The sequence below is a fragment of the Pogona vitticeps genome, chromosome 7, assembly GCF_051106095.1.
Source record: "Pogona vitticeps strain Pit_001003342236 chromosome 7, PviZW2.1, whole genome shotgun sequence".
Taxonomy (NCBI): Eukaryota; Metazoa; Chordata; class Lepidosauria; order Squamata; family Agamidae; genus Pogona; species Pogona vitticeps.
The window spans coordinates 28,988,422-29,016,241 of NC_135789.1; the positions used below are offsets into that span (position 1 = coordinate 28,988,422).

The 27,820-nt window shown below is 44.7% G+C and overlaps 2 protein-coding genes and 1 long non-coding RNA gene across 3 annotated transcripts in view; 2 read left to right on the forward strand and 1 right to left on the reverse strand.

Annotated features, from left to right (window-relative positions):
• Positions 1 to 84: 84 nt before the first annotated feature.
• On the reverse strand, positions 85 to 26,667 carry TADA2A (transcriptional adaptor 2A). Its single transcript, XM_020786849.3, has 16 exons — positions 26,453 to 26,667; positions 24,804 to 24,901; positions 23,743 to 23,849; positions 22,779 to 22,838; positions 21,158 to 21,249; positions 20,872 to 21,029; positions 19,925 to 20,013; positions 16,992 to 17,064; positions 16,118 to 16,181; positions 12,818 to 12,861; positions 11,605 to 11,715; positions 7,966 to 8,037; positions 6,691 to 6,823; positions 6,247 to 6,290; positions 2,911 to 2,984; positions 85 to 493 (listed from the first exon to the last, which is right to left on the reverse strand). The coding sequence occupies exons 2-16, from the start codon at positions 24,826 to 24,828 to the stop codon at positions 308 to 310; spliced, it is 1,332 nt and encodes a 443-aa protein (XP_020642508.2). The 5' UTR covers positions 24,829 to 24,901; positions 26,453 to 26,667; the 3' UTR covers positions 85 to 307.
• Positions 6,555 to 20,543, forward strand: LOC144583995 (uncharacterized). The gene is made up of 2 exons (XR_013537973.1): positions 6,555 to 6,842; positions 19,891 to 20,543. It is a non-coding gene; the product is annotated as an uncharacterized LOC144583995 (long non-coding RNA).
• The window catches only part of ACACA (acetyl-CoA carboxylase alpha), a 179,953-nt gene continuing 173,862 nt past the window's right edge, over positions 21,730 to 27,820 (forward strand). Inside the window, exon 1 of the mRNA XM_072978512.2 lies at positions 21,730 to 22,904. The gene's annotated coding sequence lies outside the window, so the exon portion shown is untranslated. The remainder of the gene's footprint in view (positions 22,905 to 27,820) is intronic.

Sequence of the window (27,820 nt, forward strand, 5' to 3'; positions counted from 1 at the left end):
GCATGAAGTGATGCAGTTCTGTGCAAGGGAGGAAAAATCCTTCCCTGATCCTTCTCTTCTGGCACAAGAGGTCCACAAAGCAAATGCCCACATGTATTTTTAATAACAGACGATGGGGTCCCACAACTTTTTCCAAAAAGTTCATAGCAGCCTCGTGCCAACAGGATATTACACAGCAAAGTTCTGTCAAATTTGTTTTCTTTTTTTAAACGTGTGAACCGTCACACTTTTTCAGGACTAACCATTTCAAAAAGAAAGGCCGTCATGGATTTGAAAGCCGCGCCAAAGACGCCCCCCAAAGTTTCTGTCAGGCTTTGGTGATGTATCCTTCTCGGATAAGGAAGTCGTAGATCTTCCTGGTTTTGTTGACGTCGATCTTGATAAGGGCTCGAGCCTGGGCAAGTCTCAGGCCTCCTTGTTTGTGACATTCATTGACTAAGGCCGCTTTGTACTCCAGGTAGGCTCCAGGAACTAAGCGAACCACCTGACAGAGCTGGGAGAGAAGACAGCAGGCACTTTACACATCCCCATCATAATATTCTCTCCTCCACATCCTATATTTTCAGGGCTGCTTTGACTCACTAGCCCATCAGATTCTATTTCAGATTGCAAAAATCCTGCACAAATTAAAGGAAAGCATGCTGCTTAAATACCGTCCCATAATATTTAAAAGCAGTTCACAATTTGGGCAGTTCACAATTTAATCATCCAGATCCTAGGTTCTTAACGTGGGCGATAATGCCCCCCAGGGGGCGATTTCATTTTTCAGGGGGGCGGTAGAATGAAAAGGGGCGGCGTGGGGGTGCTGGAGCAGAAGGGGGCGGTAGGGGGGCGCTGGAGCAAGCCAAACCTGTGAAGATGGCTGCAGCCTTTTTACATTGTGCATGAATATATATTTTCCTCCAATTTTAATTTAGTTTCAGACTTTCTGTCTTGAAATTTTTAGTTCCTGAATTTGTTTTTATGCCCTTTTTATATTTCTTTTTGTGTCTTAAAATTCACTTGCAACTAAATCATTAAATGTTACTTTTGGGGGGGGCATTTCATTTTCTTGGAATTTAATTTTGTTTTCAGGGGTCATTGGATTTAAGTGTCTTAAATAAATAAATAAATAAATAAATAAATAAATAAATAAATAAATAAGATAACATCACCGCGGGGAGGGGGGCGATGATAACTTCCTCAATGGCTCAAGGGGGCGTTTCTTTCAAAAAGGTTAAGAACCACTGATCCAGATGACATGTTGTGCCCCCTCCCCCCCGTGCAAAGTATACTGTGTACTCAATTTGCCAAACTCAGATGGAAGGCTGAATCAATGTTGGGCTAACTACCTGAACCCGTTGGGATCAAACTGACATCATGAGCAGAGTCTTGACTGCAGTATGCCATGAGACTCCTTCCAAATTAAAAATCCAATGAATTTAGCTACAAGAAGTGCCAAATAACATGCAGATCAGCCCTAGCTCCAGGAGTGGATGTTTACAGCAACCCTATCGACTGCCACAATGCTGAAGACGTCTTTCAGCATAATTTAAAAAGGTAAAGGTAAAGGTTCCCCTTGACAATTTTTGTCCAGTCGTGTCCGACTCCAGGGGCCGGCGCTCATCCCGCTCTTCAAGCCATAGAGCCAGTGTTTGTCCGAAGACAATCTTTCCGTGGTCACATGGCCAGTGTGATTTAGACACGGAACGCTGTTTACCTTCCCACCGAGATGGTACCTATTTATCTACTCGCATTTGCATGCTTTCGAACCGCTAGGTTGGCGGGAGCTGGGACAAGCAACGGGCGCTCACTCCGTTGCGTGGATTCGATCTTACGACTGCTTGGTCTTCTGACCCTGCAGCACAGGCTTCTGCGGTTTAGCCCACAGCGCCACCACGTCCCTTCAGCATAATTTACCTTTATGTAAATATAAAGAAGTTACAAGGCAGGGCCCCTTCCTCATCATCTGATGACGAAGGATAGGTTTAGTGTCTCTGGTCACAGAGAGAGAAGCAACCCCCTGGCTTCCAAGCTTCCAACTACATTCTGGTGTATTGGAAAGGTTGCAGAATGGTCTACTTCTTAACAAGGCTCGGAAATACAACTAAATCAGGGAGGTCTAACGCTGACTAATGTTGCGCAGTGGAGAGATGCCAGCAAAGACAGCTGTCCCTTAACACCCCCCCCCAACTTCCTGAGCTCAAATCCAGACCAAGGTTGGCTTCTTTTTAATCTGGTGGTACTTGGCTTTGTCCAGGAATACAGAGCAGGAACAATGGGCTGCGGCGTAAGGCTATACAGCCAGGAGTTCTTAACATGATGGAAGTTTATTACAAAGCAGCCCCCAGGCCTCTGCTGGAGACTGAAATAAGAGCCTGCAAAAAAAAGGTCTCTGGTTCCATTTAGAGAGGCAGCAATGGCACCAGCTGGTCCCAAAGACGGGCTCTTCTTTGAAGTTCCCAGTTCTGTAATGGCCCCTCGGAGACACCAGCGGCTTATTTCTTCCCCTCTTTGAAAAAGGAATGTTCTGGCAGAACTCGCAGCAGGAGCAGAACAACAGCCGCAGAAAACAGAACTCCTTTCAGCTTCACAAAAGGCATGGATGTTTACCTGTAATGCTAGAAGCTGCCAAAAATGCCAATTTAGTAGGCAGCTGGTGAACCTATCTGGTAAAGCTGTGAGATCCAAAGGAAAAGGCTGCCCCCAGTTACTCAACTGGAAGAAGCAGAGGAAGGCACCCCCGAAGCCAGTTACACTGAAATCCTGTACATTTACTCAGAAAAGTTAAGTCACTTTGAATTCAGTGGGCCTTACTCCCATGTGTGTGACTACCGGACTTTTAGTGGATCAAATGGTCCCAGGAAAAGACTCATTAAGTTTTTAGAAACGCTGAGAAGCTGAGTCTTTCTCCCTTTGTTCCCCACGTACCTCTTTCTCTTTCTCATTCAGTTTTTCAGTCCCGGGGAGACCAGTGAGGTTCAACGGAGGGGCGCTTCTCCGACCTGTAGTGGGAAAATAAAAGCAACACAAATGTCAGCAAAGGTTACACGGCAAAGGCGGCAGTACTTGAAATGGAAGGACGGTACGCAGGACGTTGGAAATGGTGGAGGTCCACAGAGGACTGTTGCACACGTGTGATGAAAACCCGAGCCCACCCTTTGTCAAAAGGCCCCCTGCTATCAATCAGTTCAGATCTTTGCCAAAAGGAGTCCTTCCTTTGTTTGGAAGGAAGAGAAAGAAAAGTGGGAACGAGCAGAAAGAGAGAGAACAAAGGCCAAACTATGCACATGCCACTCAGAAAGTGACAAAACATTATCCCTCCTGAGACACATTCCACCAGAACTCCGCGTCAGTATGCTGATTTGCAAATTAATCCCCTGTTTACCTCCCAGTGACCAAACAAAACCAAGTTAACGAGTGGAAACCGTGAGCTAGAAAATTGTCCTTTACTTCTTATGAGAGATCCACTGCTGATGGTAAAGATGGACTCTAAAACAGTCTGACCCTTCAGGGGGGAGGGGGCGGGTCTTGCCTACCATTAGTTATTTCTCTCCCCGCAACCAGTGTGTGACCTTGACAGATTACCCCAGGAGACGGTCACCCATGACACAACAAAAATGTTCCCCACCTCCAGCTGGAAGTTGTACTGGCCAGGCAATACATTTGAGCTCACATTATAAACCAAGTTATTCAACATATTTTCAAATATATGTTGATATATGTATTAGTGTGAAGAAGCATAAATGTGTAATTGTGAGCAAATAATGCTTTTATTATTCTGGGGAAGATACAAAACCAGTTTGATCCTCTACTCGTGCAGCATTCTTGGCATTTCCAAGGGCAAAAGATTTTGAAGTGCGGGGGCACACCTTGGCTTGAACACCTGGGAGTGTGCGGCCAGCCAAAACACACAATACTGGGGCAGACAGACAGACATGCATCAGTTTAATACCTGGAAGGAGTCATGGCAACTGGAAGGTGAAATGTTTCGCCACTCATCCAAGTTGCTTCTTCAGCCTCTACCTGGATGAGTAGGGACGAAGCCCAGTTGCCATGACTCAACTTCCAGATAACCTCACCTGGATGACTGAGAATCTTCACAGATATATTGCTACACTTTTTGGATCAGTTTAATAGGTTCAATGTGCATTTTGTTTCGTCGTCTTCTTTTCTGAGTTCTTATAATAAAGATTGGTTTGGCAGATATTAAAAGGGTGGGGAAAGCTACAGTTGTAAAGTGGTGTTGGGGGTGCGGCTCCCAAATTTATGGCTGAAGATCTGCAACACTGTCCCTGGGTTAGTATGACAGACAAAAGGGATCTCACTGCATATGGAAGAGAAGCTTAGGGTGTGTGTGTGAAAATTTGATACCTAACTATTTTTAGTCTGCTGGAGATATATGCATTTCCTTATTATCCGCTCCGCTCTTTAAAGCTTAGCAGGATAAAATTACAAATCTACACGCTTAGTCAGTAGGTAAGCCCTAACTGAGATCAATGGAATGCAATCATATTTACCAGGAAGGAACTATCATTAGAGTCGCATGCTATGTAATTCCTGGCAAATGTTATGCATGTTTGCTTATCTATCTATCTCTCTACTAAACAACCAAACCCACAAATATATATATAAAAAAATCAAATACACGAACTGCACAGCTAAACACTCAAGATGGCAGCAACGGAGAAGATACAAACTACAAAAGATAATAAAATATGAAGTAGAAAAGAGTTATAATGTGAGGATATCCTGAGATGCCTCCCTGAAAACTAGTGTTTTTAGGTGCTTTCTGAATATTAGGAGGGAAGGGGCCTGATGGCAGTGCTCTACAGCTGCACAAGGAGGTGGCCACCCCAGAGGAGGCCCGGCTCCAAGTTACAAACTTCCTGGAGTGGTTGCCCGCAGCATCAAAGCCTGAGAGGTATGACTGTAGCCGAACACCAGGAAATCCACAGTATGTATTTGAACCCAGTGCTCCCAGGATTCCGAATGCGCTGGCTTCTTTTCTGCCCTCATGATGGACCAACTGAGGCAACTGATGTCAGTCAGCCACGGCCATCATGCTTAGGTCACCTTTTCCACTGAGGATCCAGGTACCAAATGAGACGCACATCACATGGCGCTATATTACTCACACTGAAGCTCATTCGGGCTCTGAGATGTAGTCACTGGAGGTATGCAGCTGAGCAATGCGGAAAGAGCCCTATGAGGCAATGAGCTGGCAAGACAGAAGTGTCATTGTGCTTCTCGTTGTTATTGTTGTCATGGTTTTAAACAGCACCCTGGTTGAGCTGCTTCCCTTTAATTCTGAGGGGCTCACAAGCAGCACTCAAAAATGAAGAGCTTAAGGCCATTCTTCTGCCATCTTTACTGATTATAATATAAAACCAGGGGACTTCCACTCAGGGGGAACCCCTTGCCACAGGACGTGGTGATGGCATCTGGCTTAGATGCCTTTAAAAGGGGAATGGACGGATTCCTGGGAGAAAAGTCCATCACAGGTTGCAAACCATGATGGGAATGTATAATCTCCAGGCTTCGAAGAAAGGTACCTCAAAACGCCAGATGCAAGGGAAGGGGTATCGGGAGACAGGTCTCCAGTTACCTCGTGTGCTCCCAGAGGCATCTGGTGGGGCCACTGTGAGATCCAGGAAGCTGGACTCGATGGGCCCTTGGCCTGATCCAGCAGGTCTCTTCTTTTGTTCTTATTATACCGAGACTGTACTGGTTTCACAACGGTAACCAAAAAGCCTCTGAACATTATTTTATGTTTTATGGGCAGATATGGGGCATTTTATGAGTAGTGTACTGTATCTGCAAAGTGACAAGGTAGACATGTAATGGTATGTATGGCAGAGACAGAGAATGGTATACATATTAGACAAACAGGCTAGCCTGCCACATACCAGGAAGTGTGTGTGTCTGTGTTTGCATGGTATGTGTTAGCTGTTGTGGCTCGATAGGACACTGTGTTTCTCTGGAGACTGTTCATTTTTTAATGGCCCTGGTTCAGGATCTGGATCAAAAGCCTTGAGAAGAAAATGCAGATGGGAGGAAACAGGGATGGTTCCAAAAAATGGTTCAGTGTAGGCCACCCGAGTCTTTTCGATGAATATTGGGGCAGGTGGCCAGTGAACGCGTTGATTGTGAATGAGCACGGGTCTCTGTTTCCACATTTCTAAGAGTATTTATATGGGTGGAGAGTAAGCATGAAGCCAATCACTGTGGCTGATTTTTGGTGAAAAGACAGCAACCCACATTTACCTGAATTTGATGAAAGGGATATTGTAGGATTCAGGCCGGAATCGCTGAAAATGAAATGAGAAATAATATATGTAGCAGATTAGACTCACTGGACTCAAGAAAGGATCACACGAACCGTTTTCCCACCTTCTCATAATTTTTTGTTAGTTCTTCAAACAAAACCAAAGAAGAGCCTAACAAGTTTTATTTGACACAGGTTTCTGTGGACTGCGCGGCCCATTTTGTACTGTGCAAAACCAGACCAAACCCAATGGAATGTGTGAACCCTTCAGGTGTCACAAAACACTCTGTTGTCTTTTTCTCCCCAGCTGCCTCCCCCCTTGGGAATCTCCCCAAACGAAAGAGCTCGTTCTGGGTTTCTGAAGCAGCTGCTTCATGTTGGAGTTACTCTGGTCGCACCGCAAAACATTAGCAAGCCAGACCCTGATCTCACTGCGGACATACATATCTGCTTGTCGACTGAGCCACTGCTGGCAGGCGTTACTGTCCTGGATGTACTGGAGGACTTCGGAAAGCATGGTACGTTTCAGACGCTCCTCTTCACGCGTCGTCTTGAGGCGGTCGTATGTCCGTGCACCTGGGCCAACCAAATGCAGGTTAGTACTCCGGGCGGAAGCAGGATGGCTCAAGGGGATTGATTTTCAGGGGTGTCATGAAATGGGCAGGCAGCCCCAGTAGGTCCGGGTTTGTGAGTGAATTTTGCCCTTGTGGGGCCTGAAAGATGTGTCCCTGGTGTTTGGAGCCAGGGCGAGACGGTTCAGAGGGCGCAGGGCTCCCTCAAGACACACAGCGGGCCATATTAACAAAAATAACAAAGAGAGAAAATTCAAGACGGGAGGTGCTTATAGGGCCCCATCTGGTTTTGGAAGCCACAGAAGGTTGAGCAAAATCCCTGCTTTCAGAGACTTCCAGGGGCAAGAAATATTTCAGGCTCTTGTTTTTGGTTTTCTGGAGATCTGGGTGTGTGTGTGCCAGGGGCACTTTAAAGGACATTCCTGGCATTGTCCACCCATGATGCAGAGTGGGCAAAGTAGGGCCCTCCGGGGGTGTGTGTCCATGGGGCCTCCCCCAAGTTGTCTTATGGCCTCCAGCCTCATCAGTTTCCCACATCCCTTAAAAAAAAAAAAGGCTCCCGCCCAGCATAAAGGATAAAATGCTGCTGCTGCTGCTGAACCAGAAGTGCCAATTCACCTTTTAAATAGGAATACTCCCTATTAGGGTTTAACAGAAAACAATACTCATTTTTAAAACTAGAAGCTGACATCCAAACTTGGAGAATCCTGCAGTAAAAAAAAAAATTGTCTCTAAACCTGAAGCTGCCCCCACCTACCCTAGAAGTTGCGACTCTCAGCAGAATCGAAAAGCTTTGTGATACCTAAGTCTACTGACGGAGCAGATTGAGAGTCAGCGATTCTTTTTTTCCCCCAAACAAGAAGCTGTGGCATTAATGACCAGAAATGTATTACTATAGCCCTTTGAAGAAAGGTGTTAATGGGATCCTAAGTTAGCCAGTGCTTCCATGTATTCAAAACTGGTCACTGCTACAGGATTTAGCAACATCATCTGAGGCATACCTGAAAGGTCAGGGATTCCGATTTGCCAACCCCTCCCCCCCCCCCCCCCCCGCGAACTAAGATGAACATATTTCAGGCCTCTCTAACATTACTGCGCACCAGCACCACAACCCGCCCTTGGCTAAGTTATCCACCGTGTACTTACTGCAGAAGCTGGTGATTCCTGCTATCCTGTACTCTTGCAGCCTCTTGATTTCCTTTCGCAGCTCAAACTCCACTGTTTTCCCATTTGCATGAGATGGGAAGAAAAAAGCCATTTGGGTTTAGTGTATTCTTTTCTTAACAGCCTGCCTTCGAGCAAAAAAAATAAGGCAGGTTTAATTTAATTAAATGGGCTGTTTAGGTTTATCCATGGAGGGCCTTGTAGGAGGAAACTCAGGCAGCCGAGCCCCAAACCAGCACAGTACACACCATGCTGGGAAAATCCCTCAGAGGAGCTGCAAACGTGAAAGGGTGGTGCACACCCTTTTAAAAAGGCTTAATGGTTCAGAACAAAGCCTTGCAAAGTCACCACTGAAGTTCCTCCAAGGGCATCAACATACTAAGCCGGCTTTGAGCAAGCCGCTCTCACTCAGCCTGACCTCCTCCCAAATTGTAAAATACACAAGTTAATAATACCTTAGCGGAATAGTAGAACGATGAAACGATTCGATCTTGAACCTTTATGGTACTAATTTGCACCTACAGGGCACTGGGAAGCAACTGCTCTGTGTTCGGAAGGTGCTCAGTTCAGTCTCTGCTATCTCTGAGTCACCTGAGAAGCTAAGAGGTGATAAGGAAACCCCCACCCCCAAGGGACCCCCCCCCAAAAAAAAACTGGCTGAAAGTTGCTGCAGTGGTAAGACGGTTTCCTATGCAACAGATCGATTTTCCTATAAGCTGTGTTGAAGGCTTGGTAAACAGAAAGATGGGGTTGTAATTTATTTTTGTTAAAAAAATCCCTCCCAAATACAGTATATAAATCTGTCTCACACTAACAAGGTCAAAGCACTCACTGTGTAATTGCTAATATTTTTCACATTAAAAAAAAGCAGTGTAAGCCTCCTACATATTAAATGTCACAGAGGGAGCTTTTGAGAAGTTCCTTCCCCCCCTTTCCTAGATGACATTTCCCAGATCCCCCAATCAGCAACCCCCTGTGGCTTGTAGCCTTGCTGGCTGGCGATTCTGGGAGATGTAGTCCCAAAAATGTAACTTTTCAAAACTCTTCTCAAAGCATGTGGCAGGTGTGTCTGTACGTTCGTTTGGAGGTATGAAGAACAACACACTTGCCACATGAAAGAGAGCCTGAGCTAATTAAAAAACCTCCCTGATGCAAATAATTAGGGAAGGTAAAGAAAATCAGATCCAAAGGTCTGTAGAAGCTGCCACTCCCAAGGCTTTGAATCCAGCCGACGTGGAACATGGGAAAACAGCACTGATGTTGTCGATGCGGGCTGGGGAATTTCACTCAAGAGGAATTAAGAGGAAATGTTGCGGAGTGACAACTTAAATGACAGTTGTTGGAATGTGGTTAAGTTCAATTAAAGATGGCTAATTATGCAAAGCACGCTGGTGAGTAGATGACGGGAGAATGAGGCAGCCTCTGAGGCGAAACCACTTCCACAGAAGGAAGCAGTGAAGTCGGCATCGTGTGACTCAGTGCTGAATGACCATTCCTTAAAAATCGAGGATGGTCACAAAACGGATGCCTTGTCACTAGTCTTCTCTGGGCACAGATTTTCTAACCCTAAAATCACGGTTTGGGTGGCTGCAAAACTCCTATAGGTTAGCAATGTGTGGACACTTCAACTCTGCAGGTATTTCCACCTCATTGGGGGTGGGAGGGGAAGACATCACAGGTTCTGGATGCAAGAGCAATTATGAAACGGTCATGAGACTAGGTTTCTCCAACTTATTCATGTTTGTTAGTCTGAAGCATCGCTCCTCCATTTTGAAAGCCAGAAAGCTTGCATTAACTGTGTTTATATTATTCAAGGGACTAATTAGCAAATATGCTTGACTTTGGTCTCTCTTTTTTTAATCTACATCGCTCGGTTTATTCCATTCCATCTTGTACAAGGTACCATTTCCGATAATAAAAAGTTACAGATATTTACTAAATTCGCGAAGGCTTTCACGGCCAGGATCTAATGGTTGTTCTGGGTTTTTCGGGCTCTTTGGCCGTGTCCTGAAGGTTGTTCTTCCTGACGTTTCGCCAGTCTCTGTGGCCGGCATCTTCAGAGGTTGCTGTCCTCTGAAGATGCCGGCCACAGAGACTGGCAAAACGTCAGGAAGAGCAACCTTCAGAACACGGCCAAAGAGCCCGAAAAACCCAGAACAACCATTTACTAAATTCCCAGCAAGGCTAACCTGGACAAGTGAAGAAAAAGAAAAACAGTAATTCTTTGGAGCTGAGATAAGGAGGTTGGTGAATTCCCCAAATGTCATCTCTCTAGTCTGTTCAATATACACAAGGACTCTTTGACCTAAGGGAGCCTTTTCTGCCAACTTCGCTTCCTTCTCTAACCTCTTGTCCTAAAAGAAAAACATGGTGACCTCATTGTTTTGAGTGTTTTTTTTTTTTTTTTTATAAAAATGCAGGTTTTAGACTAAAAACTCAAAAGCTTTCAGCAGCCTTTGTGTCCAAGGAGAAAACCCTGGAAAGCATGTATGCATTCTATATATATGTACATCAACATATGCATTCCGCTCCAAACAAACAATGTGCTCTCTATTCATTTTTGTAACCCCTATTGATTTATTTTAAATTAAACCAATGAAAACTGGCTGTGCAATCCATTTCTGAAAATCAGAGGTGCTGCTTCAAGGACACTTTTATTTTTTGCTAATCTTGGTGCTATTTCAACTTATTAACTAATTACTATTTGGGAATCAGTTTTGTTTTGGCTTAAAATTGCCGTTCTGGGCCTCCACTGTATTTTAATTGGACCGGGAAGTCATTAATCTATGTATTGACTTCCTGGAACATGACTTCCACATTGACTGGACTGTTTGTTATTTCTGATGGCTTGTTGCGGTTGCAAACCAGTGAGTCTTGGATGCCTGAACAGCCCCCAACCATTGAGGTATGTAAAAGAAAAGGATAAACAGTCCAGTCAACGCAGAAGTCATTTACTGAGAAGTAAATACAGTGATTAATGACTACCTTATCCAATTAAGCCAGAAAGGCAGAGCGATGTTAAGGAAAAACAAAAACAGCAAGCAGCCACTAATTAGCAAATAAATTAATTTTTTTTAAAAAATCACACTAAATCTAACTGAAAAAAGTATCCCTGAAGCCATGTCATCGATTTCTGATGGTTTTTTTTTGGGGGGGGGGGGAAGCTGGGATTGCCAGCCAAAATAAAAGTGGCATCTTTGGTGCTTCCAGATCGCCCACCCCAACTTAAAACTATGTATTTCATGAGAGTTCCTAACACAGCATGTATTAAAAGTTTTAAAGCAAAACACTTCGGCTTTAAACTTTGAAGAAGCTCGAAGCAGAAACATTTGGCTTTAGAACTTCTAATACATCCGTTAGACAAATACTGCACCCTGTGCCTCTCACCCAGCCATCTAGTACTTAACAGCCTGGCACAGCTCCAAAGCCTGTCTTCTCCTTCATTAATAGATGGTGACTTGATAAATAAGTCTCAATATTTCCCGATAAACAAGCCTCCAACCCTCTCAGTCCAGACATCTGGTAGAGGGGTTGGATGCCTTTGTACAGCTTCCATTGAGACAGAAACCTTCCCCCAAGTAAAAGCGCAAAGACGAGAAACAGAGGACAAGGTGTGCCTACATGCATGGCTTTCTATGAATTTATCATGCTCCATGGGTCCCAGGATTCTTGCAAAGCTCCTCATGGTCTCATACAGATCTTGAACCTCCTTTGGGTACCTCCTTTCCAGAACTGTAAGAAAGACGTGGACATGGGCAAAATACATGCTTAGCTGGATATAGAGAACAGAGGGAAGAAGACACTGATCAGAGCTTGGGAAAATGTCCCGGAATCACACGGCCAGCTTAGTCAGCTTAGACAACCTGATCCAGCATTTTATTTTATTTTTTAAAAGGGAAGCTTTTCAAAACTCTCATGGCAACAGAAGAGACAGGAATATAACAGATTTTAAAAGGTAAAGGTTCCCCTTGACATTTTTTTAGTCCAGTCATGCCTGACTCTAGGGGGCGGTGCTCATCTCATTTTCAAGCCGTAGAGCCAGCGTTTGTCCAAAGACGGTTTCTGTTGTCACGTGGCCAGCGTGACTAGGGAACGCCGTTTTACCTTCCCAACGGGGTGGTACCTATTTATCTACTTGCATTTACATGCTTTTGAATGGCTAGGTTGGCGAGGAGCTGGGACAAAGCGACGGAAGCTCCCTCCGTCGCGTGGATTCGATCTTACGACGGCTGGTCTTCTGACCCTGCAGCACAGGCTTCTGCGGTTTAGCCCGCAGCGCCACCACTTAGTCATATTTAATCTTGGGCAGAGACAGGCTACAGATGCTGCCAAAGGAGTGTTGCATTTTGCCAGTGATCATCAGCCCCAAATCCCTTCTCTCTTGCAGTCCCATAATTCTGTTACCCATGACCAGTATCTCTACCTTTTTAAAAAATTAACTCATTGTCCGCTCTTATGTGGGGCTCCTAGAAGGTTTCTGCTAAAGGGGCAGACCAAGTCCTGTGTCTATTTCTTTATTTATTTAACTTATATGCCGCCCACTCTATCCAAAGGTCTCTGGGCGGCTTACAACAATTAAAATACAATAAAAGATAAAACAATTAAAATACAATTAAAATAGATACTCTAAAAATTGCCATCAGAAACACACAGATTCTGACTTCAGAAGTGCTGCTCTTTCAAATATACTTAGATCATAAGCATTTAATGTACCAGCTCTTCTGTTCTGTCCCCCCAAAGACAATTTCACAGGTAATAAAGGAGTCGTCACTTGTTTCAGATGGATTTTTACCTTGACAGTCTGGCAGTTAAGACAAATTACTGAGGTACTCACTCTGAAACTTTCTGAGATTAATGAGTCCATGGTCCCTTATAATTCTGGAATCAGAAAGGAACAGTCTAAATTAGGAGCACATCTACCTATAAAGAACAATATTGCAGCAAAAAAGCTATACAGTATACAGAAAATGCAGGGTGTCCTCCACATAAATTTTTAGGAAAGGCTGAGCAAACATCTGTGAGGGCTAGTTAGACACCGATTAGCTTGCCGGGCTGGACCAATACGTATTCATGCCCTTCTAACATGTGACTAGAGTTTTGAGGTGGCAACACAGACTCCGGCCCTTGAAATCAGGAACAGAAAATGCAGTTTGAACATTCTCAACTCAGTTTTTTAAAAAAATCAAGAACAAAACTCCCAGTAAAGAATTAGCCGTGTCAGGGAGAGAGAGACTGTATCCTTTACCCTTTTCCTGTTCTTCTGGTTGTCTGCCCAAAGGGAATTTTCCTGGGCCAAAATGGGATTGCCACCTCACTTCGCCTCAAACAAGACTCCAAAGAGGTGCCCAGACCAATCAAGTTTGGGCACGACCCACTCTTACGAGCTTTTTTATTTGGTCTGGCAACACTGCAATATGATTTTACCCAAAGTTTGGTACTCTGAAACTTACTGTCAGTCTCACTTAGTAATCATCAAACTTTCTGGGACCCTGCACTGCCTGTAGTTCTCACGCACTCATCTCCATTCCTCTGCCTCCTCTCGTCGCATGCCCTGTGCTCTGCTTCGCCTTTTTCTCCTGGGCCCGTTACAGTGGTCATCTTTAACCCACCCACTCCCAACCTGCATACCTTGCAGCACATTCACTTACTGAGCTAAATGTTATGCCTGTCTCCCCATTATTTATTTGCCAGATTTATACACTGCCTTTTTATGACTATATAGAAGGCGATTCATCTCTTAAAACAATGTTTTACAATCTTACAGAACTTGAGCCAGAGGGGACAGTGAGAGAACAGAAAAGCCATCTCATTCATTCTTGTTGTCTCTGCCTTTATCCTGGGCTTTAACTGGAAAGAAGGGGAAGCAAGCTCAAAGCTTTCCTGTAAATCAACTAGCAGGGATCTGGGAGAGGCAGAAAATTCAAGGTGCGTTAACCACCTTTAATGACGCATCTCAGCCTGAAAGACATATTTGAAAAACATTGGGGCATTCTATGTTGTGGGTTTTCCGGGCTGTTTGGCCGTGTTCTTCAGGTTTTTCTTCCTAACATTTCACTCGGTGGCTGGCATCTTCAGAGGACAAGAGTCAGAACTCTGTGCTCTGTTGCAGTTTGTTGGATAGTTGAGTATTTATAGCTGTGGGAACAGCTTTTGTCCTTTTCAGGATTTTGGGTGATTATGGCGACCAGTGTGTTTATGTTGTGGGTGAATTGTTGTGATAAGGGGGAGAGATGATCTGTCACTGTGATTGATGGGTGTCGTTAGCTGGTCTTTTGTGTGCAGTGATCATTGGTCCTTGTGGCTGGGTAGAGTTTGTTGACCTTTTGCAGGCTGTATTTTTCAGTGCTGGTAGCCAGGCTTTGTTGAGTTTTAAACTTTCTTCTTTTTTTGTTGCAGCTGTGCTGGTGTTTGGGGATTTCAATGGCTTCCCTGTGCAGTCTAACATAATGATTGCTGGTGCTGTCCAGCACTTCAGTATTTTGAAATAGAATTTCATGTCCAGCTTGTTTTAGGGCATGTTCAACTACTGCCGATTTTTAGCTACTGCCGGTTGTTTTAGTCTGCAGTGTCTCTCATGTTCTTTGATTCTGGTGTGGATGCTGCATTTTGTGGTTCCAATATATACCTGTCCACAACTGCAAGGTATCCAGTATATTCCTGCAGTGGTGAGGGGGTCCCTTTTGTCCTTTTCTGACCATAACATTTGTATTTTTGTGGTTGGCCTGAATACTGTTTGCAGGTTGTGTTTTTTCAAAAGTTTCTCCATGAGGTCTTTGACCCCTTTGATATATGGCAGAAATATTTTATTTGTGGGTGGCTGTTTTTCTTCTTCAGTTTGGTGTTGTTTTCTTGGTTTGATAGCTCTTTTGATTTCATTCTTGGAATAGCCATTTACTACCACAGTTGGTAGTTTGGTGCTGAGAAATTGAGCTTCACAGTTCCAATTTGCACGGCCCACCAGTGTTTTGATTATGCCTCTTTTTTGTCGTGGGTGGTGGCTGGAGTTCTTGTGTAGGTACCGGTCTGTGTGGGTGGGTTTTCTGTAGACCTTGTGTTCCAATCGGAGGTCAGTTTTGCGTATGACCATGACATCTAAGAAAGGGAGTTGGGTCTCTATTTCTTTTTCCATGGTGAATTGTATATTTGGGTGGATGCTGTTGAGATGGTTTAGAAATTCTTCCAGTTTTTCTTCACTCTGGTTCCAAATTGCAAAGGTGTCATCCACATATCAGAACCAGACTGCGGGTGTGAAGGGTGCCGAAGCCAAGGCCTGTTTTCTGAGATGTTCCATGAAGAAGTTTGCTATAACTGGGCTGAAGGGGCTCCCAATGGCCACTCCATCTTTCTCTGTTCATAGAACTTGTTAGCCCACTGAAAATAGCTGGTCGTTAGGCAGTGTTGGAAAAGGGCCTTGATGTATTCTGGAAAGATCTGCTGAAGGAGTGTCAGAGTGTCCTTTATCAGTACCTTGATGAATAAGAGAACTGGGGCATTCTCTTCAACAGAGTCACTAACTAACTCTACAGAGAGACAGGCAGTTTTGATTGAACAAATGACACCAACTGTTAATTAACTAACTTGCCAAGAGCACTTTATTTGTCGCGTGCCTTCAGAGTCTGTATTCATCGTGCAAAAAGTCACTATATGAATGCATGCACTGATGCATGTATTGCTGACATACAGTAACTGGAGAATGTAATTAAGAATGTGGATATCTGTCTGTACATGTGTACAGTTGGGCAGTTCATAGGTTGCCTCCTACTGCTCGTACCTATCCTTGGGTTTCTAGTGTGGTACAACCTTTCCACCATGAGACGCAGAGTTACAGCAGGCTAGCAGGAATTTATTGCTTAATTATTTGGGGGAAGAAACTGTGAACAGACTTAGCGACAGAAAACAACAATAACCCAGTTTCGGTTTCCTTGTGGATCAACCAGCTTTATGCCCTCCAGATGCAATGGACTATATACCCCATCATCCCCAGCCAGCACAGTACCATTTGTTTCCTCTGGTCCCACAGAAATGGATCAGATCCATTGGCAAGCAACACAGCCTCTTTCCTTTCACATCTACGTCCATCTTTACAATTGCATGCTTCATTTGGGAAAAGTTAGAAAACGAGCAGGGCACTTACTTTTTCCTTCGCTGCCTCTCCTTCAGTCTAGAGTGATAAATATCTACAACTGCAATCTTTAAAGCTGTGGGAGCAGGGAGAGAAGAGAAAAGGAATAAAATCCTTCATAAAGCCATTAGCCCTTCTCCCAAACCCCCACCATATGTTTCCTTGACATGACAAAAAAGGGTAAAAAACCATGAATGTTGTTTAGATCCCCCCCCCTTACAGACCAACACAGTTCTCTTTGATTTGTATCTTTTAAACGTCTCCTTTTTAGCTACTCTTATAATATGCCATGATTATACTGGTTCAGACTGAACGGACGAAGAGTCTTGCCTAGAGAGCCTTTATCTAGTCCTGCCTTTTACTCTTGCCGTGGCCAACAAGGTGCCCTTGCTGGAAAACCCACAGGCAGGACATGAGGGCATCTTTCTGCTTGAGTACCCCTTGAGAGGCACAGCACCCGTTGTTTATGGAGGTCATATGTGGCCAACAGGACTAGTAATGGTGGCCAGCCATTGACACAGGCTTCATGAATTGCCTTATGATCCTCCATGGTGCAGTGTACAGTATAATTAAACAGTAGCTAAGTAGTTATAAGGGAGGACGGGAGAGAGAAAGATTGAGAGAGAAGAGATGTGGTGTCAGGAACGGTTGTAGCTCTGCTATGTTTTTAAAAAAATCAAAATGTGTACCCTTGCAACATGGGTCTGTACTGATGTAGTTCCCAAGATGAACACTGGACATGTGCAACAAGCCTAAAGCTACTATGCAGTTTTTTTAAAGAAACACCCCGCTTAGGATGTATTGTTCGATAATAGCTAGGAAAGGGAGAAAATGTTTCAGACCAAGGTTATTATGTTTTTCTAATCTTTCAAGACATGAAACTCACCATGCAAGAGGTCTGAGTCATCCTCCACAAAATCTATATCTCTCAAATCCCACTCAGCGTAATTGTCGAACTCCTGCAGAAAGCAGACAGAAGAAAAAGGGTAGGAAGTCTCCAGTTCATATTCAAGAACCGTCGTGCAACATAAAAACACAGATGATGGGAGAAATAGCAGGGAGCTTAGCGACAAGTTTTTAATTCCCAGAATTGTTCAGGTAGCCTCAGGCCTCAATCACCCAAGACAACTCCAGGGCTGAAACAGACCCGATCTATTATGTTGTACGTTCCGTTTATGTCGGGAACCTCCCGCAGGTTGAAAACGCCTCTAAGCTTCCAGGGAGTGGAAACCCTTCCAGGTGATGTTTTCCCTGATCCACTAAAGGTACAGTGGTGCCTCGCTTAGCGAGTGCACCGTATAGCGATGTTTCCATATAGCAATCCCTTTTTCGGGATCGCTATACGGAAACATACTCAATCTTCGCAATGGGGAAAACCCGCATTGCGAAGATCGGGTATTGCGGCGGCCATTTTGGAGCCGCCGAACAGCTGTTCGGAGGCTCCAAAATGGCCGCCGGAAGCCCGGAAATGGCTGCCGGCAGCCGTTTTCACGCCCTGCCCTCGCTTAGCGAGGGCGCGAAAATGGCTGCTGGCAAGGGGAATCCTCACTGAACGGGTAAGTAAGCAAGGTATTGGAACGCATTAAACTAAGTTTAATGCGTTTCAATACCTTTTCCCTACCCGTTTAGCGACGATTCCGCATAGCGAGGTTAATCCGGAACGGATTAACCTCGCTACGCGGGGCACCACTGTATTTCAAAAGCAGACCCAATGATAGGACTGCAAACTCCCACACTGTTGTTTTTTCCCCAAAGGTGTCTGATACGAAGGAAATGTCTGTCTTAGCCACATAAGCCAGTAACATGTGCCAGCTGAAACAAAAGGTACTTTTATGCCTTTGAGACACACGACTCTCTTTTTTCAGCTGCCTGATCGAGGGGGCAAAGTTAGAAGAACGGTACCCGTTTTCTGCTTTAAAACAGTTACAGTATTTCGCCCCTGCTTTGATGATGGTTTTAATGTGCTCTCATGTTTTTAAACTACCTCTAGGGGTCAGTAGAGTGCTGTTTCCACAGTTAACCAATGTACTGCACTGTACAGTTAACCAAGATGCTGGCCTGATCCACTTCTCAGAGTACATTATTTCAGTGTTATCCAAGCGACCATTCTAAAATGTTTCCCAGCACAATTAAATGTGTGGTGTTTACAGAAAAAAGTTTTGGACAGTTTGGGGTGAGATTATTTGCAAGCTGTCTGCATGTGTCTGCCCACCCATTAGGATCTTCTGAGGCCTTGTTCTTTATCTTTTTGCCTTTGAAAGATACAGCCGGCCAGAAAGCTGGCAGGGCCTCCTCGGTACCAGCACAAAGGGTGTGGCATGCTTAGCCTTTTAATTTAAGTGAAAGTTTTGTATTTCACCAAGTATACTTCAGGTTCCCCCCCTTTTGGGCTATGAATAGTTTTAGTGTTGCTTCACTTTCCCTCTCAGTTTGTACAGTGGTGGCTCGCTTAGTGACGTTAATCCGTTCCAGGAAAAACGTCGTTAAGGGATTTCGTCGCTAAGCGATTTTTAAAAGCCCATAGAAACACATTAAAACGTGTTTAATGCGTTCCTATGGGCTTAAAAACTGACCTTAAGTGAAGATCCTCCATAGGGGCGGCCATTTTTGGTGCCTCTAAAGCGAGGACACACAGCGGGCGGCCGTTTCGGAACCGCTGATCAGCTGTGCGAAAATGGGGGCGTTGCAATGATCGCTTCCGCGCGTTCATCGCAAACGTCCCATTTTCGCCCAGCTGATCGGCGGGGCTTCGGGATGATGGGGGGAAGTGCTTTCCCCCATCATCCCGAAGTCCGCATTTTCACCCAGCTGATTGGCGGGGCTTCGGGATGATGGGGGCGGAAGCGCTTTCCCCCATCATCTCGAAGCCCGCATTTTCGCCCAGCTGATTGGCGGGGCGAAAATGGGGCGCTTGCGATGATCGCTTCCCCGTGATGATCGCAAAGCAATTTTTCCCCATAGGGAACATCGCCACGCGATCAGAAAAGCGATCACAAAATCTTCATCGCTATGTGGATTCGTCGTTAAATGGGGTGCCCGTTAAGCGAGGCACCACTGTATTTCTAAGGTTTGATTTCATTGTCTTTTAATTGTGCTGTAATCTCTTTTCTCAATTTTGAAGCTGAAACGTGGGGTGTCTACTTCTACAGAAATACATGGTACAGGACCACAGTGATGCAATAAAACCCTGACTACTAGAATTAACTCTTGCATGAAAACCAGCTGTCTTCTTTAAGGCAAGAGTAGCATAGAGGTTCTACCCACTTCTTCAGCCAGTTCCAAGCACTTTTTTTTTTTAAAAAAATGTGTTTGTTCAAATATGTACAATGGAAAGCAACCAAACCATAAACCATAAACTTATAAGCCTAAAATCCATCCCTTCACAATCTCTCAAACACCATGACATGACATATTCCTCTCATCTGGCACTGAGCGTACCACCAGTTTTTCATTCCAGTTTATTCCTTTATTCAGAAGATTTATGTAACTGTCCTTTGGCACCGCTTCCAGGTCATATCACAAAACTAGAGGCAAAATCCACTTCTCATGTATGTGTGTGTATGGATGAGTTTGTAAACAATCCAGAAACGTCGGCTGGTTTGACACAGAGCTGCAGTATCATCTATGAGGTCTGGGATCGTGGAAACCGTACCTGTGTCTTATTACCTGCACTGGTTCCTACTCAGTTTTGCTCAGATATGTTGAAGGAAGAGTGATATAAATTAAGTAACAACAACAAGATATACATCATTTAACCAACAGCAATCGATCGTATTTGTTTCCAGTAGGGAACGCAAGACTGACCCCAGAGATTCATACCTCAATGAAGTCTGCCCTTGCCGGCATATAACCAGCCATATCCCTGGAGAGCAAGGAATCAAAGGTAGGCCGTGGGGGATCTTCAGTAGCTGGGGGGAAAAAACAGAACATCACATGTTACGAATCAGTTCAGTTTACTGTTCTTGATTGACTTACCATTTGGAACAGAATAAGAAAAAAAATTCAATAGCGCAGTTCTATAGATGTTTTCGAAAGTAAGTTTCACAGAGCTTAAAGGACTTCCTCCTCAGGTCTGTGAGCAGGTGGCTGCAGCCTAGACCTAAGTACTTTTTAAGTTTTTTCACAAGTGTATGGGGCCATCTGCAGTCAAATCCTAATACTGTACTAGGACAAGTAACAAGGAAGACAGGAACCGCTCTTCCATCCACGAACCTTGTAAGGCGGTGTGTGGAGAATTGTTTCCAGGCTGTGGCTTCCTTTGAATGGGCCTATAAGGTCCCCGTTGTGAACAGCTGGTCTAAATACAATACTTGTTTAGTTCTTTTTAAATATGGGTATACTTAACCCTTTTTAGCATTTAAATATTGTCTTTTAATTGTTCTAAGCACCCTTGGGTCCTTTTAAGGAGAAAGGCAGGGTAATAAAAAAAAGAAACAAACCAAAGTCACAGGTGTTCACAGGGACCATATCTGGAGTCCTGCATTTATGACATTTATAGAAGATTTCAACGCACACAGGTTACCCGCTGACTGAAATCAGTAGTAATTTGAAGCTAGAGTAAGCCCAGTGAAGATGGTGACTCACCAAAGCCTCCATGGGTTTTTAAAAGCCTACTCTGCTTGTGACTTCCTGTGGGAGTTCAGCCATGTGACATAGTGGTGTGCGTTATATCATGGGTGCAGCTGTGCTCCATCCCGCCTGTGAAAATCCATAGAAATAAAGCACAATAACGGAAAACTCGCCATTTCTCTGGAATGGACACTTACGGTAAAACGGAATGGCCGAGTCAGTGTGCTGGTTCTCTTCGGCAAGTTTCAGATTTAATAATGAGGATGCAAAGAGTGGGTTGTTGATGAAGTGCTTCATGTAGTGTTTTTCACACTCTTCTTTTGTCTTTGTGCTCATCTGGTTGGCGACATCCTGCCTGTAAGAAGGACAGGAATGCTGGTGAAGTACTTATAAAAGAACGACCACGCCATCATCTGCGTACGCAATGAAGCTGGGCAGATCACAAAAGGAATTTCCAGTGGTTAATAAGTCATTGCTTCTCACCAGTTTCCAAAGCCGCAATCCATCACGGCTTCTAGAAGGGCCATTTCTTCCTGAGCTGTCCAAGTAGGATCAAGAACAGGGAAATTGGAAGTCTGCAGAGGAAGGAAAGCATTGAAAGTAATTAATTTTGCCTGGAATCTCAGGCGTGCTCAAGTTTTATTGACTCTCATGGAGTGGCAATTGCCATCAAGATGGCAACACTATTTTGAAGCACACAAGAAAAAATAATATAAGTCTTCCCATTTCCTACATATCCAACTCTAGACAGCAACTTAGCTTAATGATCCCAATGCCCATAACCAGATTCAGCCCAAATAAAACTTGTCCTTTTATTGCTTTTGATTCAAGGAGTCTTCAGCTGAAGGAGGTCCGGTTTTGGAACAAGAATACCCTGTCAACCCCCTTATTTCTCAGAACTAAGGAAAAATCACCATGACCACAGTAGGTATTAGAAACATCTTCACCAGTTTCAACCACCTTATCATGCTAGTCATGTATGGTTAAGTTTCACAGATGATACATCCTTTATTTCCTGATACTCTTGGTTTTTGTTTTTTGTTTTTGCCTTTTAGGGGGAGAGGGAAGCTATCTGCATTCTCCGGAATTGGTGCATCATCTATTCAGGATAATGTATATTTTGGAGTAAACTAATGCATCCCCAGCAGGAAAGGGCAGAAGGTGATTCAGAATCTATTGGTCGATTTTTGGCTTACTTGGGAGTAGAACAGTAGTGGTTTCCAACTCCTTGTGGTTTAACCACCAGAACACCTACTGGTTAAACAAGAAGAAAACAAGATTGCCTTTCTCTAATTCTGGTCTTAGTCTCTGACTCTAGGTGGGAGATCTTGGCCAGCCAACCATCCATGTGACTCTAGGGGGAGGGTTCTTGGGGTTCTAGTTAAAAACAAACCTGGCTCACCCATATTCTATGTCTTGTGACTTTTTAAAGGGTTCATTGACTTTGGTAGCAGATAGAAGACCTAAACCTTGTTTGCTTTTAAACAAGGTGGAAGCTTCAGCCCTCTAGGTCTGTGGTTCTCAACCTTGAATCCCCAGATCTTCTTCTTGGACTAAAACCTGCCAGAAGCCTTCACCACTCACTGGGCTGGCCAGGATTTCGCCCAAGAACATTTGGGGGACCCAAGGGTTGGAAGCACTGCCTTAAAGGATCTTTTGGACTTCAGCTCTTAAGAGGCCACAGCAAGCACATCCAATTAGATGAGGTTGTAGACTGTATTCCCAATCATCTGAACATCCCTCACTCCTGCTTTAACAAAAAGTGATAGACTTGTCTTGCTACCATTGCTACGATCATTTGAAGATTATGATCAAAGCAAACACACTGCTTTTTTAGAAAATAATTTTTGAACATTTATTTACAAGAGAGAATGCCTGCTGAAAGAGTTTTTGCCTTCTCCCTGCACCTCCAGAGGTCCAGTATCGTAACTGTGTTATGTAGCTCAGTGACTCCCTCCAGAGGTCACAAACCTGATCTGATAAGGCAAGCTGCAAATGCCCAGGGTTGACTTAAAGGCATCCATTATTGTTCTACAAATACAACCCAGTAAATCTCCTAGAGATGAACAATGATGAAGAAGGACAATCAGCCTTGTGTGTTTACCATTATTTCGTAGGTGTGGTTGCTCTGGTGTTTCTTGTACTCAAATCCTCTTGTGAAGCACTGAAAAACAAGGACTTTCTCCATTAATTTTCTCCGTCCCTTCTGCAGAGAGGCTCGAGGAATCAGGTAAGGAAAAAGGAGACATTGTGGTCTATACCCCCCTCCCTACCCCCCTTTTCCAGAAATGCCCTTTCATCCCAAACAGAGCCTGTTTCACAACTGGCTTTCAGTTGAAACTTTTCCAGCAGGCAGCTTCCTTTTACAGTGGTGCCGCGCATAGCGATGATAATCCGTTCTGAAAAAATTGTCGCTACACGGATCTGTCACTGTGCGGAACAAAAAAGCCCATAGGAACACATTAAAACATGTTTAATGCTTTCCTATGGGCAAAAAAATCACTGTTCTGCGAAAATCCTCCATGCGGCTGCCATTTTCGCTGCCTGGTAAGCGGGGAAAGGGCACGAAAACACTGTGGGCGGCCATTTTCTTTACCCGGCGGCCACTTTGGAACCGCCGATCAGCTGTTTAAAAAACATCATTATGCGATCGTCGGTAAACGAAACGCTTACCGATCATCGGAAAGCGATGTTTTACCATCTAAAACATCGCAATGCAATCACAAAAAACATCGCTATGCGGATTCGTCATTAAACGAAGCGCTCGTTATGCGGGGCACCACTGTACTTATGTTGGTAAAAAAACTGTTAAGTGGAGGAGTATTCAGGGCAGGAAATACACACATGGGGGTACCCAGTTCCCCAGGGCTCATTCTTAGCGGGGCTCCCCACCCTGGAGTCTTACCAGAGTCAATTATAAAGTGTAAAACAGCAAGAGCTGCAGCTGTAGCAGGACCCACCTGTCCTGGCTATTTGGGCCTGTGGCTTTCCCCGGCCCTGGAGCACAGCATAGATTGGGTCATTTGATTCCCATCGGGGTGACCTTCCCCTTGGTAAAGGTAGTTTACCTGTAAGCACAGCAAAAATGGAGGTGGGCCACATTCTGCACATTTTATGTACGGCTCTGCAAGGTAAGAGGAACATCCTCGGCAGGGCGGCTTGTCAAAAGGGTCACCTGTGAAGCCAAAGAAGGTGCTGGTTTATAGTTTAGACCTGGGGAGAGGGTGCACGGTGGCAAAGTATCTCTGGATTTCCCACCGGAGGATCCCTGGCAGCGGAGGGAGGACAATCCTCCTGTTCTAGATTGACTAGAAACATTTGTCCTGGTTAAGCCCTAGTGTCAGCCTTGTGCCCAGCAACTCCTCCAAAATAATGATGGAATGGCCATCTGCATGCAATCGGGTGGACAATGCCTGTATTCAATAGACACACGTGCCTCCAAATAACAGAAGGAGGAGATTCACGGGTTGTGGACTGGGCAGACTTTGGGTCATGAAGACTACCTCTGAGACGGAAGCAGAACTTGTTCCTTATTCCTGGTTACTGAAAAGGCAAACTAACTCCGATCTACATAAGTAGGTTTTATTTATTTCCTTGATTTTACTGGTATCCTACCTTCTCTCATAACTAGGACCCAAGGCAACTTACTATATTGTGTATTTGTTATTTATTTATTTATTTATTTATTTATTTATTTATTTATTTCTATCCATAGATATCCCACCCTTTCTCCCAATTCAGAGACCCCAGCAGGGTGAGTAACTGACAGATACGTAAAGTAAAATATTAACAATTGCTATGAAACGAATAAAATATTTAAAGGCCATTACATTGAAATTACTCTAAAAACAAATTAAGAAACAGCAAAAAAGGGGGGGTGAGTGGGTGGGTTTGAGGTTCTGTTGCTTTCCCCTTTGAGCAGGGGTAGGCTACTTGTGGCCTTCCAGATGTTACTGCCGTGCAACTCCTATCAGTCCCAGACAACAGCAACAGACTATAGGAGTCCAGCAACATCTGGAAAGGGACACGGTCCACACTTCTGACCTCCAGATTATGGCATGGGGGAAGACAATGCAAGAGCTATATTCTTGCTTAGAAAGAGTCATCATCTCTGAGGTTTATAACGTACTGCTGAATGATGCTAGGTGATCCATGTTGCTTCCTGGGTTGCCCTTAAAAAGGCAGTGGTTTCTTCCAGAATGGGGACTTTCAGAGTTTGTTCAGACCCTGTAGGGGGGGAAGAAAAGGATGGAGTTATTGAGGTACCAGTTTAAAAAACTCTTTGAATTAAAAGAGGCCCTGGATTTGTCCCACTAACAAACAGAAGAGTTTGCGCTGGAGAGAAAGACTTGTGTAGGCAGAACTGAAGTCCTTGTTTGCAAAGTAAGAGAATAAAACAAAATACTCAATATTTTAAAGGCTGATGCTTTGTTTAAAGGGAGGGGCACATACTTTTATATGGAGAAATTTCCTAGGAAATAAATTGGGCATCTCCAGCTTAATTGCTGTGAAAAGTGAAATCATGTGAAATCTGCAAATTGCAGATAATATAACAAAATACCAGGCATGTGCCAGGTCTAATGACAGACTGCATGACTGGCACACAACCTGACTCCTACAAAAATCTGGGGCACAGTATTTGTTTGATGATGAGAGTGGTACCAGAGTCTACTTTGGCCCTCTTTCAAGAGCAAAATTGGAAGGACAAATGAGAAATGATTATGATAAGTTTAATTTGCCTTTCTTCTGTGCAGCATATGACAATGTGATTGATAAAAGTTTCAGGGGTTGCAAAAGGGATCAATCTGCACGATTCGAAAAAGCTTCCATTTTTTGTATTTCTATGGTCTAAGAATGGTTATTACCTACTCTTGTTTTGGAAGCACTAATGGGACAGTATATACGTTTAATCAAATAGCCTTCCTTTGGATGTTCTTGTGAGGAGAAGGCAGGAAGGAAAAAAGACCTCCAGAACAATAACAACAAAGATCCAAGGAGTAAATATTTGGAGAGACAGAAGAGGTAGTCATGTTAAGTCTGTGAGAGCATCATAGGTAGAAACAAAATAAAAGTAAAAATAATAACAAATTTAGAAAAGACAAAAATGGGATGGCACCTTAAAGACTTTTATATTTTTTAATGTGAGCTTTCGTGAACAAAAAGCTCACGTTAAACCATATAAAATTAGTGTTTAAGGTGCCACCCCTTTTCTTGTCTCTTTTAAATTTTGTTACTTTTATTTTGTTTTTACTTCTAAGGAGTAAAATCGTGCTTCTGTATAAACTTGTTCCCACATACATTCTGCTTTATTTTTAATACAACTGTATGCGGGTGCTCTTGACAAAGTGGAGTCAGCCCATAATAAATGTATGATAGATAGATAGATAGATAGATCCATGTACTGTACAATAAAAGTAACTTCTCCCTCCCCGCCCCCACTTCCGCTTTGGAACCAGGATCCAACCATTCCCCTCCCTCACCGCGCACCCCCCCCGCACACCTTCCCAGGATGCAACGTCATAGCCTCGCGAGCCCGTGCCCTCCTCCCTCCCCCCCGGGAGCTACGGAGGCGCGCGCCATTCCCCCTCGTGCACACGCCCCGCCGGGACCCCTGAACGCATGCGCACACCCGTTCCGTCCCGACGCGACCGAGCCTCCCTCCCTCCCCCTCCCGGCACTGATTTCCCTCCGGGAACGCGCGCTCGCTCGCTCTCCTGGCTTCTGCTCATGACGCCAGGCCCCGCCCCTTCCCCCCCTTTCGTCCAGGTCCTCCTTTACCTGTCCCGGAAAGCGAAGGCGGAGAGCCCGTCGTCTCGCTCAGTTTGCCGCGTTTCCTCCTCCTCCTCCTTCTGTTCCCCCCCGTTTAATGAAGCCTGTTTCCCCCCCCCAAACAAGAGGCAACCCCTCCCTCCCTCCTCTTCTCTCTCTCTCTCTCTCTCCTCCCCCCACTCTACTGTACTGCCTTCCGCCGGGCGCGCCCCCGCTCTGAAGCGTGCTCGGTCCCGCGGCATGCCGGGGTGGGGGAGGGGAACGGGTTGGAGGCGGCGCGCGCCCTTCCCCCCCTTCTCTCTCTCTCTCTCTCTCTCCGGGGCGGGGTTTCGAGAGCGCTCGGATTTTCCCCCCCTTTCTTTCTTGGTTGGAAAGCCCCGGTCCCTGAGGTGACGGGGCGCCCCTGGTTTTGTGAGCCTTTTGGCCTCCTGGGGGCTCGGAAGACCGTGTAACCCCCCCCCATTAAGCAGATTGAAAAGAGGAGGGCGGGGGGGGGAGAAGGGGTTCGTGCTCCTGAACGGGACCCAGGCCCCTCGGTTTTGAGGCTCCCCCCACCACCAAATTGGTGAGGGGGTGGCAAAGGGAATCTGCGCCTGAAGCCGCAGAGGGGGGCAGGAAGGGGAAGAGAAGCAGCAGCTATTGAATCCATCATTTCCCACCAGCCTTTCAATAATGAACTTGGCTCTCCCTTTGGTTTTACTGTGGGTTTTACTGTGTTGCAATTCCAGTTTGTGTAGTGTTATTTTTGTCCTTTTTACCACAGCCACTTCTTTTTACTCTTTTCATCTATACGCTGTCTCAGACATTTTTTTGGTTGGAGAACTAATCCCACAATATAGTAATTAAGTAAACGGCAAGGGGGAAATGCTCTTTCTGGTGGAGAGGAAGCTCAAAGGTACATAACCAGCGGTAAACAGCTCAAAAGTTATACAGTATTTTAAAACTGCATTTGCTTTGGAATCCATTTAATATATCTCAGAACAACTAGAGATGTATCTGTTTGCTCCTGAAGGAATACCCCACTTTATCTGTAACACCAGTTGGCTACTTGCTCCATAAAAGACGTCCCTGTGTGCTTTCTGAAGTGGTACAATCAAGGAACCCTCCCACATCATTTTTATCTACATCTAGCTATCAGCCCTTAGGACAGTCTGGTTGAGAACCACCTTGTCTTGTAAAGCCTGTTGTTTACATCAGTGAACAGAACTAAATACGTTCACACGCAATATACTATTTTAAGGAGCTTAAGGATCGGACTGAAACAATGTAGTGTAATAATCTTTTCTTTGCCCCAGCCCTGTTTGGCAAGACCTTAGCAACAATAAGATTTTTCAGAACAGAGAATCTGGAGAAGAGGTTCATGATGGGGGGAAAAGA

Excerpts from the sequence above, each read along its gene's own strand:
- TADA2A (XM_020786849.3), bottom strand. The coding sequence starts at position 24,828 with ATGGATCACCTAGCATCATTCAGCA. Across the intron at positions 17,065-19,924 it reads CAAGGGCAGACTTCATTGAG|GAGTTCGACAATTACGCTGA; the intron begins GTATGAATCTCT and ends TGCTTTCTGCAG. Across the intron at positions 2,985-6,246 it reads ATCCCTTTCATCAAATTCAG|GTCGGAGAAGCGCCCCTCCG; the intron begins GTAAATGTGGGT and ends TTCCCACTACAG.